Source organism: Anolis sagrei, chromosome 3 (genome assembly GCF_037176765.1).
Source record: "Anolis sagrei isolate rAnoSag1 chromosome 3, rAnoSag1.mat, whole genome shotgun sequence".
Classification (NCBI taxonomy): Eukaryota; Metazoa; Chordata; class Lepidosauria; order Squamata; family Dactyloidae; genus Anolis; species Anolis sagrei.
Window position 1 is genome coordinate 41,229,852 of NC_090023.1, and position 12,869 is coordinate 41,242,720.

The 12,869-nt window shown below is 39.7% G+C and overlaps 1 protein-coding gene across 2 annotated transcripts in view; it reads left to right on the forward strand.

Annotated features, from left to right (window-relative positions):
- NME7 (NME/NM23 family member 7) overlaps positions 1-12,869 on the forward strand; it is an 87,405-nt gene that overhangs the window by 53,038 nt on the left and 21,498 nt on the right. For both annotated transcript variants that reach the window (XM_060770743.2, XM_060770744.2), the window contains one exon: positions 8,751-8,858. In XM_060770743.2, coding sequence (XP_060626726.1) covers positions 8,751-8,858 — 108 coding nt within the window. The remainder of the gene's footprint in view (positions 1-8,750; positions 8,859-12,869) is intronic.

A 12,869-nucleotide genomic window follows, 5' to 3' on the forward strand; every position in this document is an offset into this window, starting at 1 on the left:
TGAAGTCATGTCGACCTCATGACCTTGGAGGTGTCTTCGGCTTAGAAAATAGAGATGAGCGCCATGCCCTAGAGTCAGACATGACTGGACTTAATGTCAAGGAGAAACATTTACCTTTACCTTTTATGGCTCCAGTATACAGAAAATATTTGAGATTTCAGTACCAGCATGCCGAGAGGGCCTTTGTAGAACTCAAACTTGTGCACCAGCTGTAACCATACCTCGGGAAGTCTGATTTGGCCAGAGTTGTCCACGCCTTAGTTACATCCAGATTGGCCTATTGCTGCGCTCTACGTGGGGCTGCCCTTGAAGACGGCCTGGAAATTACAACTAGCACAATGGGCGGCAGCCAGGCTCCTTACTGGAGCAAACTATAGGGAGCATATAACACCCAGATAAGTTGCTGAGCCAAATTCAAGGTGCAGGTAATGACCTATAAAGCCCTAAATGGTTTGGGCCCTGCCTATCTTCACAATCGCATCTCCAGCTATGAACTGGCACAAACTCTAAGATCCTCCAGGGAAGGCCTCCTCTCGCCCCCACCTTCATCACAAGCACAGTTGGTGGGTTCGAGAGAGAGTGCATTCTCAGTGGTGGCCCCCCGCCTCTGGAACGCCCTTCCAAGGGAAATAAGACAGGCCCCATCCCTATCCACTTTTCGTAAGATTTTGAAGACTTGGTGGTTGCAACAAATCTTCGAGAGTGACCAGTGCTAGCTCAGCCCAGACACTGTCCGGACACGACTCAGCCCCCTATATATTACCCTGGTCATTGCTTTAACAGGCCCCTGGAAATAGCCCGCCTCTTTTGTCGTTTACCTATTACAGATGCTGGTCCCATCTTATTTCAATTTGTATCAGTCTTGACCCAGCCTTTTTAATTGTCCTGACCCATTCCTTTTCCATACCCTAACAAATAGATATGAAGACAAGCAGGATTTTGTTTTAATATAGATGTGTTGTTGGGTAATTCCATGCTTATGTTGCTGTTACTTTTACTTTTAGTTCATGTTGTGACTGTATGTTTTGATGTTGTTGCTTGGAAACCGCCCTGAGTCTCCCCAGGGAGACAGAGTGGTATATAAATAAAGATCATCATCATCATCATCATCATCATCATCATCTCAGGTATCTCCCATTTGGTTTTGATTTTAAAAAACAAACAAACAAGAATTTATTTATTTATTTATTTATTTACGGTATTTCTATCCCGCCTTTCTCTGCCCGAAAGTGACTCAAGGCAGTCAAGAAGAATGGGATTGCCTGAAATCAGTCTGATAGAATGGCTTAAATCTCATGAGCACTGCAAGTTAAAGCTTAAATACTTTCCCCCTATGTGGCCAAAGTAAAGTCTTCCATCTGGGCCACTGCAACCAGGTTTAAAAAAATTTCTTGTTAAAAGGCGTAATGATTATAGAGTTGTTAAAGATATACCTGCTTGCACAATGATACAAACATATTACCTTCTATTGATTTTTATGGAATTCCACATCTCACTGCATTTGGTTATTACATTAGAATAAATTTAGCATGTTTGAAGACAGAGCAGTTTATGATTGCAAATAGTTAGATGCCACTTCACATAGCACTAAGTAATACAAAGAGAAGGAAAAAGGATTTTCATTCAATGGTAAGACCATTATCGGCTAGAGTAGAAAACAGATCAATAAGAGGCTGCAATTAGTATGTCATGCTGTCTGTGTCTGTCTCTAGTGGAAAGGACATGATTGGATTGCTTAAATGTTATTTGGGGTCAAACATTATTGGTGTTCCTTTTAAATATATATATCCATTGGTTGTTAGAAAAGTGTGGCATTGGAGATTTTGCCAGATGCTGCCAGGTCTACTGTCAATATTCTTTATTATGGGCTACAAAACTTTCTCGTTTTAAAACATTTAGATTGAAGTTCTCAGATTGCTAAATTCTTCACGCAAACCATACTCCCTGCCTTTTTGTGCTCAAAATTGTGGTGCCCTGATGATGATTCAAAAATGCTACCATATTGACCTCAATTTTTCCTGGTCTTCATTTACTGGACTGATTTGGTTTTTTTCCTGTCCTTTCTTTTTCTAAAATATTTCCCTACTGTATTTCAGAGCTCCTTATGTGTCATTATACAGCAAGTTCTGGCAGGTTTTTAAGGGAATGCAGATACATGGCATGACCTTGTATTGCATTCTATTTCACAGATGAACTGTTTCTTACAAGCATTACTTCTGGTTCATGATGTGCCGGATTAGGAATATGGAAACACCTGTGTATTATATATCATGTTTCCTCAGCTTGACACCATCCAACTGTGCCAGATTGCAAATCTCTTAGTCACATTATCAGGGGATGTTAGGAGTTATGATTGTTTTCTGTAGTGGCTGCATTCAAATGAGGCAGAAAAGAGACCAACAGACAGAATTGCTTGAGAACCTTTATCCAGCTATTGGTCTGCAGTGGTCATTAGGTGGATAAAGATTTTTATGTGTCTGTAGGTATAAAACTTTTTTTAACATTGACAAAACGTTTATATGTAGGATTAGATGTGTTGCCTTTTTTTTCGTGTCAGTAGCAACTTGAGAAACTGCAAGTCGTTTCTGGTGTGAGAGAATTGGCAGTCTTCAAGGATATTGCCCAGAGGACGGCCAGATGTTTTGATGTTTTATCATCCTTGTGGGATGCTTCTCTCATGTCTCCACATGGGGAGCTGGAGCTGATAGAGGGAGCTCATCCACGCTCTCCCCAGATTTTAACCTCCAACCTGTCGGTATTCAGTCCTACCGGCACAAGAGTTTAATTCATTGCACCACCAGGGCTCTTTAAAGTGTTGCCTTATTGGGATTTTAAGACTCTTTTTAGACTAAATTTATACAATAATAATAATAATAATAATAATAATAATATTAAAACTTTATTTACACCCTGTCTCTATCTCCCCAAGGGGGCTTGGGGCAGCTAACATGAGGCCAAGCCCAACAATTACAGTAAAGCAAAAGAATACAACATAAAATCATAAATTAATTCAACAAATAGAATACAATAAAATCTAAAAAAATAATATAAAATAAACACAAGGTAAAACATAAATAACAAAACAATAACCAAGTGGGCAGGACCAAATAAAACAAATAGGATTTTTAAAACCCTGGGTGAGATGGATGAGTAGGGTGATATATCTGGACGTTTGGATGGGACAATGGAATTTAGTTCACTGAATGGTGAGATAAAATGCATCAAAATATATTATGTGATGAGTTGGTCAAGGTGAGGGACTTGTTTAATCCTTGAAGGCACACCGTAACAGCCAAGTTTTTAGACTCGTCCTGAAGGCTGCAAGTGTGGGCACTTGCCTAATTTCAATGGGTAGCGAGTTCCAAAGTCTAGGAGCAACCACAGAGAAGGCCCTCTCCTTTGTCCCAAGTCATGCCTGCGACAGAGGTGGGAGTGAAAGGAGGGCTCCCTCCTGTTGATTGAAGGGATTGTGCATGCGCATAAACAGGGATGCGGTCCCAAGGTAGGCAGGTCCCAAACTGTGCAGGGCTTTGTAGGGGATAACCTGTACCTTGTATTGGGACCGGAAAATAAACGGCAGCCAATGGAGCTCCTTAAACGAGGATAGACTGCTCCCTGTAATTCGCACCAGTTAGAAGTCTGGCCGCCAAATGCTGGACCAACTGAAGTTTCTGGACTGTCTTCAAGGGCAGCCCCACATAGAGTGCATTGCAATAGTCCAGTCTAGAGGTAACTAAGGCATGGACCACCATGGCCAGATCAGACTTCATGAGGTACGGTCGCAGCTGGCGCACGAGTTTTAGTTGTGTGAAGGCTCTCCCGGCCACCACTGACACCTGAGTGTCAATCATCAGCACTGAATCCAGGAGAACCTCCAAGCTGCAAACCTGTGTCTTCAGGGGGAGTGCAACCCTGTTGAGCACAGATTGCCACCCTATATCCCGATCCAATGTGCGACTGATCTGGAGAACCTTTGTCTTGTCAGGATTGATCTTCAACTTACCTTTTCAGGATTCTGAATAAATCAGCTGCAAAAGTGCACTGTACACTGGACTTTCTCATTTAAATGTATAATATAAGCTCATATTCTAAAGATATTTTTACATGATTGATTGTACTAGAACAGCCCAGACTATTGTGTGTGTGTGTGTGTGTGTGTGTGTGTGTAAAAATATCCTAAAATCCAGTGGCACTGGTGACTGGAAATGTTGGAAAACCCTATTATTGGACAATCTTCTGGATCCAGACACTCATGTATCTTAGTTATGGGGAATCTGTGGCTCTTCAGCTGCTGAAAATTATCATTTCCATCTCCCTGCACCTCCAAGCATGGTTGCTGGGGTTGAGGAAACCATAGCCTAAAATATAGAGGATTATCGGTTATCTACCCCTGTTTCTCTGGTAAGGGTTTTTGAAGCACATGTAAGCTGTGCTGCAAGAAACATTCTTTGGAAAACAGCAGCAACCTTTGCAGTGGCTGGCAGATGGGGTAGCTTTAGTATTAGCATTTACTCTCTGGCTTTTTTCTCATTGTCTTTTCAACCATTAATGAAACAAAGCTTATTTCTTTAAAAAAAAGAAATAAGAATTGTAGCCGATTAAATGACTGTTTGGGAGATGAATAATTTAGGGTTTGCTCACTGGTCTGTTCGGCATGCTTTCTTCTACTGCAGGGCCACCTGAGCAGAATTTTGATCAGTTTATTTCCTTGCAGTATGACAAACATCCTTCACTAACCAAATTTGGTACTTTTTTCTCAAATTTCTTCTCTCTCCACATGGTTTCAGGCATGTAGGACAAAACATCCAGAAACAAGCATGATAAAATAAGGTACTAGCAAGATATGTTGTAAAATGAGGAAGTGGTACACATTTAAGAGAATGTTGCTTCTCTCTAGCTATTTTGGAAGACAATTTCCCAGTATAGTAGAAGCGAACCAAAATATATAAGCATTGTGAAACTATTGGAAATCATAGCTGATTTCCCTATAGATATCCCTGAATGTTGCACGTGTTCTCAGTGTTTGCAAACATTGTTACTTACATTTTTATGGATTTACAATTTAGGTTATAAGTCTAAATTCACTCTATATTTGAAAAATCTAAACTGCAGCCAGCTGTTTCAGATCCCTTGATCTGAGAAGATTTGCACTTAATGGAGCAGAGCTGATTGGTATTCATGAGATGATTATGAGGTATGCAGGGTGGTGTCTTGTTTGTTGTTACTCGGATAAAAAGGTGGGAATCTCTTACTTTGCATTTACAATTGGATAAATAGAATTCAGATTTAAAAGTGTGAATAGTCATCTGTCCTTGTAAGCACTGTATAACATTTCATTTTTAGATTTATATTGGTTTGGAATCTTTCTTGGTCTCTCTCTGACCAATACTATGTGAGCAGAGTGCTGAGATTAAAAAAATTAAATGTAAAACAGTCCCAATGTAATATCTGAGTCAAGTGACTATGTAACAAATCGAGACTATTATTTATTTCACATATTTGTATCCCATCCTTCTCACCCACCAAGGGGGGGACTCAGGGCGGCTTGCAACAGGCAACCATTTGATGCCATCAATCAGATTCGTAAATAACAATTGCAATTAAAACAGTAATTAAGTCATTAAATTATTAAAACATTCATTTAAAATAACGCAAATTCAAATCATAGTCCAGGTCAAACTAACAGTCAGTGACATAGGGTCAGTATCAATATCAATTGCTGCATGTATTGTTTGAAAGCTTGGCCCCACAACCACGTTTTAAGTTGTTTTATAAAGGGTAGGAGGGAGAGGGCTGATCTGATATCACTGGGAAGAGAGTTCCACAGATGACGGGCCACCACTGAGAAGGCATTTGCGAGGATGGTGGGACCAAGATTAGGACCTCCCCTGACAATCTTTACCTTCTTAGCAATTCATAGTAAAGAAAGGTTTCTGGTGCCATTAAAATAAGTTTTTATCCTGTCAGAAGTGACTTGAGAACATACTGCAAGTTGCTTATGTTGTGAGAGAATTGGCCGTCTACAGAGACGTTGCCCTGGGAATGCCTTGATGTGTTACCATCCTGCTTGGAGGTTTCTCTCCTGTCCCTGTGATAATACCAGGCAGAAATCATCAAGAGGAGAGATTCCACAGGTGCAATATCCTGTCACTGACCCCTTTACTTCAGTTGTACGTGGAATAGCTGAATCAGAGGCTGATCTTAACATCTAGGCAGAATCATGCAGAACAAGCCAATAATTTTAGGTATATTTATAAATTTCACAACACAAACATGGGGGGTGCTTTTCATGCATTGCTGGATCAGCTGCTTTCCTGTACATTCTTTTTGTGCAATCTGCATTGTTACTCATCAGATGCATTGATGAGATGATCATCAGGATTTCCTCAACTAGTAAAGGCATGTAGGATGAAATATCCAGAAACAAGCATGATAAAATAAGGTACTAGCAACATATGTTGTAAAATGAGGAAATGGTACAGATTCAAGAGAATGTTGTTCCTCTACAACTATTTTGGAAGCCAATTTCCCAGTAAAGTAGAAGTGAACCAAAATGTATAAGCAATGTATATATGCTTATACATTGTTCATATACTGGACACAAGACTACTTGCAATATATAAAAGAACAGGGTGTAAAATGGCTGTGCATAGCACATTAAAGTAACATTTCCCGCCAGGTTGGTTTTCTATTTGCCTGTTTTCACAGACAAAATAGCTGCTATGCTTTGGAGGAAATCCCTCAGTTACATTCAACGTTTAGTTTATTGCTTGTAAAGAGCTATTTTGTAGCATCCCACATTTAACATGTAATAATATCCCTATAACTATTACATTTCAACAGCAAATTGAACTAGAAATCTACAGTTACAAAACGGACTCATTGGTGTGAATAACTCTGAAATGAGTTCCATCTTCCACTTAATAATGTGTCTTTCTTCTTTCCTTTTCCTTAAGCATGTATTTCAGAGAGGGAACTAACATAAACCACTTCTTAGTATTCCTTACTTAGGAAAACTTTATGAAATATCTGGGGTTGCCATAAGTCAACAGGTGACACATTCTCGCGTTTTTATTTTGCTGGCCTCTTTCATACTTTTGAAGCTTTCTTTCAGCTATCCTGTCTTTGGGACTCTTGTCCCTTAGCTGCCCCACTTCCTCATGATATTTTTCTAAAATTCAGTCTAGTCTACAAAGCTAGCCTTTTTGGTGAAGCATTCAAGCATTTTAACCCCACTTATAGCACTGACACTCTCCCCTGACTGAAAGATAAAGTACTGGAAAAATTCTGTATTGTCCCTTAAACATGTGAAACATTTATTAGCATTAGAAGGTTGGTGTTAGTTTAATTGTAGCACTTCACTTCTACAAGTAAAAAACAAGGTGAGTGCTGTGCAACAGAATTTTAATTTAATCACAAATAATCATACAAAAAAGTACATTTTGTTTTACAGTCTCAGTCTTAGTTGATTCCTATCACATCAAATTGCAGTTCAATTACTTGTCTTTTAAAAACAAAATCCACTCTGAAATGAATGTTCATCTGTCCTATCAATCTGTTGTGTTCCAGATGAAATTTTGTCTGCAATTTAATTGTAATGCAATCCTAAATTTTAGAAACTTAGAAACATTATTTTCTAAAAAGCAGCACAAAAAGTGTCTACAACATAGCAAACCTGTTTTGTAGAACCCTGTAAAATTTGGAAGAGAAAAAGAAAAAAAATGCAAGACCAGTTAGAAGTACTTTTTCATGCTGCTGTCCGAGATTTGAGTACTGGCTTAAAGATATACCATGTTCAGATATTCAGCTGAGGGCCTTAGAAGTGTAGGTTGAACACCTGAGTAAAACTGGGAGCTATCCCAGTTCATACAGACATGTCTCACTCAGTGCAGACCATAAGCAGCCTGGTCTGAAAATAAGTTCTGTTGGCATACTACCAGCTTCGGCTAATATGCCAGCTATGCCCTTTCCTAGATCTGGAGGACCTATAGATGGTAGTGCATGCACTAGTAACCTCAAGGTTGGACTTCTGCAGTATGCTTTACATTGGGCTACCTCTGTACCAAGTTGGAAACTCCAGCTGGTTCAAAATGTGGCATCTGGATTGGTCACCGGAACATCCAGGAGTGAGCATATTACACTTATCCTGAAGACATTTCCATTAACTGCCACTTAATTTCCAGGCAAAGTGCAAGGTGTTGGTTTTGACCTTTAAAGCCTTTGTGTCCAAGTTACTTACAGGATCGTCTTCTTCCATACAATCTGCCCTAAACACTTAGGTCCTCTGGGGGGTGGCGACTCCAATCCACCAGAACCCAACTGGTGACCATCACTCAGAGGACCTTTTCATCGGTTGCCCCTAGAATATGGAACAACCTGCCAGGAGAGTTCCAACAGCTAAATGAACTTTCAGAATTGAAAACCAATCTAAAGACCTATCTTTTCCAGCAGGAAGTGGAGTAAATAAATAAATAAATTAGATTTTCATTTCTTACTTTCCTCTCCTTGTGGCTTGAGGCAGGTTACAACATAGCTAAAAACTCAGAATCATTATACAAAATATAACATTTTAAAACATAGTTCTTAAAAATACTTATATTAAAATACACAGAATAATGATTAAAAATAGTGGACACAAGACACGAGTTTAAAAGTCATGATTGAAACTGGTTTAATTGCTCCTTTTGGGTATATTTCTGTTCATGTAATAATCCAGTTTCTTTTTCTGGTAATATTTTTGTGTTGTACAGGAAATAGCCCGATATCTTCGTCCTGGTACACTTCGTGCTATCTATGGCAAGAACAAGATTCAGAATGCAGTTCATTGTACAGATCTTCCAGAAGATGGTCTTTTGGAGGTAAGACTTTGTGTTGCATCTTTATATTGCAGGATTTTTTTCTATTTATAGTGGAAGATTATTTTGAAATATTAAGTAACATTTTCAGTGCAATCAAAACATTAATCTCAATGTCAGGTGCTTAAACAGTTTAGCATATTTCAGTTGAAATGGGAGAAATTGCCACCTTTTTAAGCACAAATCATGAACTGAGGGGAGACTGGTAGTAGTGCTTTGTTGCTCATAAAGGGTAAGTTCTTTTGTTTTTAATTGCTTTTTCAATAATGTAGGTATTCTATGTTGTTACTTTCATATGATTCAACCACCCATAGATTCGGTGGTAGAGCCAACAATGGCCCTTAGGTATTGCTTACTTCATTTGTTGACCGGACCTTTTCCAGCACTGACAATACATGGCTTATCAGTGTCACATTAATAATGTATTGAAACACCAAACACTATCCTCAGGTTCTCTGGCAAACACAGTCTATAATTTGAGACTTGTTAAAATGTCGATCCACATGCTTACCTTCTGTCTGATGCTTCAGACAATATAACTAATGTTATTGAAATTGTATGGTTCCTTCATCTTTAATCATATAATAGTTTTTGCTAGAGTAATAATAATAGCACAGCATTGTGAGCCATTGCCTCCACTGCCTATAACAGTTGAAGGAGCCAGGTGGGCATGGAGAAACTCTCATTATGTCACATTACATGATTGTAAGCATTGCAGCTGTAACTTGAGTTCTTCTTCAAGTCTGAGATGAGAAAAGTGCCATCATCCCCCATTGTATTATTTCAGCCATTGTTGCTGTTGTCCCCTTGTTTGCCCTCTGTCTCTTGTCACAACCAATTCACAGGGCACCCTGCCTGTAGTGGTTTGCACTACAGAATCTCACGGAATCATGCATTTGGAGCCTATAGTGCATTGGGTTTTTTTCACTAGTTTTTTTCACTAGTAAGCTTGGAGCCCTCAGTGACACAAGGGGTTGAATCGCTGAGCTTGCTGATCGAAAGGTTAGCCCCAGCTTCTGCCAACCTAGCAGTTCGAAAACATGCAAATGTGAGTAGGTCAATAGGTACCGCTTTGACAGCAAGGTAATGGCACTCCATGCAGTCATGCCGGTCACATGACCTTGGAGTCATCTACTGACAATTTCAGCTCTTTGGCTTAGAAATGGGGATGATCACCATCTCCCAGAGTCAGACATGACTATACTTAATGTCAAGGGGAAACCTTTACCTTTACTAAGGTTGGCAATAATGCAGGTCCTTCCACCTCATTATTTAAAACTTCTGATGTTCCACAGGCTAAGGCAATAACTATAGCCTGCACAGTGGGAGAGCCATGTCAGACTTCTGCCTCCTACTCCATCCCTTTTTCCCACCAGATGTTATGATTCTGCCTAAATCACTGCCATCATATGTGAAGATTTTCACAAATTTTACAGCTATCACAAAAGGGTGAGGGCTTTCTCTTATCCTCACCTCTGTCACAAGTGTATGGACCACCTTGATGTCCCACTGCTGTGGACACCATTGGAATATCCTGAAGATTCCTGTGCACAATAGTGTGCAACTTCGATCTCCATAGAACAGTATTACAGGCACTGTGGCTAAACCCATATAATACACAAAAATGATACTTTATTAACAGAAGTTCAACATAACAAGCAGATCATTGCTGCAATACTTTTAAAGTTCTCATTCACTATATTCTCTTAAGTAAATCACATTCTTAAACTCCCTCATTGATTCCTAAACCTGACACATTCACCTCATGCACAGAAAACTCAGTCCCAAACTGTCAAACCAACCAGCTGCATTCAGATTCTGTCAAATACTTCCACCAATCACTGCTCACTCTAAATATTTCATTTACTCCCACTAGCTGCTTACCCTGTTACCTCTATTATTGAGTGACTATTACTGCTACTACTAGTACTACTATTATTAAATTGTATTTGTTACCAACCTCTTCTCATGGCTTAAGGTGGAGTACAACACAGTCAAACCTCATAAACAATGACTTTGGAGTCCAAAGTTTGAATTCCCGGTCAGTCAGTTCCTTCCTCTGAGCTACAGCCTATAATACCTGATATTCATTGATGCTATATCATCCAAGTACTAACAAGGGCTGACCTTGCTTAGTCTATATGTATTTAGAACCACCAGCAAGAATAAAATAATTATGAAAAGGATTTGTTTGAGGAGTGAGAAAAGCTGCATCATAAGATGAAGGAGCATAGGCCTCCTCTTTGGTCAGGCTCCTTTTTTCCTCAAGATCCTCCCAGCTTGTGATGAACACTAGATTAATCCCATTGTCAAATATTGCTCAGTTTGATTGTTTGGAATGGGCGATATGGGACGAGATATCAGCTTTGCCCATGTTTCATTTCTGCTTGTGAGGTCAGCCCCTACATCCACAGGAGACGGTCAAAATGTTCATGCATATTTGTAGCCTGGATTGGGGAACTGTATGAGCCAGATTTGATCCAATTGTACCAATCAAATGTTTACTACAGCACCAATTCTGATTGGAGGGTTAGAGGAAGTAATCCACAAGAATTCTGACTTTCTCAGTAGGAAACCAGTCTGCCTACAATCTGAATATGACAGTTTATTATCTTGGAATAAGGTCAAATGATAGCTATCATCTCAGAAATGTCTTCTTAGACAGTTTTCTTTAAATGCTGCTTATTCCCTGGGTTTTGTGTTAGTGTCCTAATGTTTCCTAAACTGAAGTTTACTCTTCTCTTGCCATGCCACCCACCTAGAAACACTGCCTCTTGTTATCTGGAGTTTGGGGTATTGTATTTCCAGTGTATTGCTAAATTTTGATCCTGTAGTAGCACATGGATAGGTTATAAACATACTGAAGTAACAGTCTCATCTCTAGTGTGAGATGGCACCCAGGACTCTTGGCTCAAATGTAATTGTGCACTGCAGCCAGTGCTGAAGAAAATGAGATTGACTTCAAAACATCACTGTGTTTTTCTTTGGTCCACCAGAAAATGTATAGGGAGTATGTAATGGTCTAAAAAGGCAAGGACCAGATGGGACCAGAAGGAAAAAGATTACTGTTTCACATTATCATTGACCTCATCACAAGGGCATATTTTTCCCGACATACGCTGGCTCCACCATCAAATGACGACAGTGGGGATCCGTGGGTGATATAGGAAGGAGCCAGCACATGCTGCTGCCGCAGTAACGTGGGAGGCTTCCCATGTTGCCATAGGAAGCCATGGGGAAGCTGTGCCATGGGATCAATGAAATCTGGAGTCATGTGATGTGGGGTGCCAGGTTCCCCACGCCTCCCCGATGACACGAGATTACATGTAGCGATTCCGGTGGCCATGTGACAAAGTTGCATGATAGTATCTTAAGTCACCTATCCTTAAGTATAGAAGCTGCTCCCAAAGAATGAGCAATACAACTCAAGCAAGCTGGGGCATTTTGTCCTCTTCCAGAATGCATCATAGCAAATAAATGTATCAGTAAATGTTTCCCCATTACAAAAACAAAAACATGTCTACTGGAAGCTACTAGAAGTTCAGCAAAATGTGTTTTGGGACCTGACAAGTCCTTGAGATGAGTTTTCTGTATGATGACAATGTTTCTTAAGTAGGATAGCAGTCAAGCATGCAGTCCACTCATCTGCATTCTGAAATAGGCAGCTGAGAAAGCATGGGCTTTCTCATTTACCTTCAGACAAGATAAACTCTTGCATTTTATTATATATTTTATATGTTCATTGTCAGTGACTCATTCTCCTTAGGTTGACTCTGAACCTTTGCTTCCCGTACTTGCTGAAAATGGCTTCAGTAAGCACAGTAAAGTTAATGAATAACCTTCACATGACTGACGTGGGCCTCAGAAAGAGGAATTTAAATGCCATTGGCCATCACATGAATAAGTCCACTTTCATTCATACAAGTCTGAAGTAGAATTTTATTTCTTTTGTTTTAGTGGCATTACTCTAAAACGGTACAGTGTGACACATATAATAGAGACTTTTACAGCTAA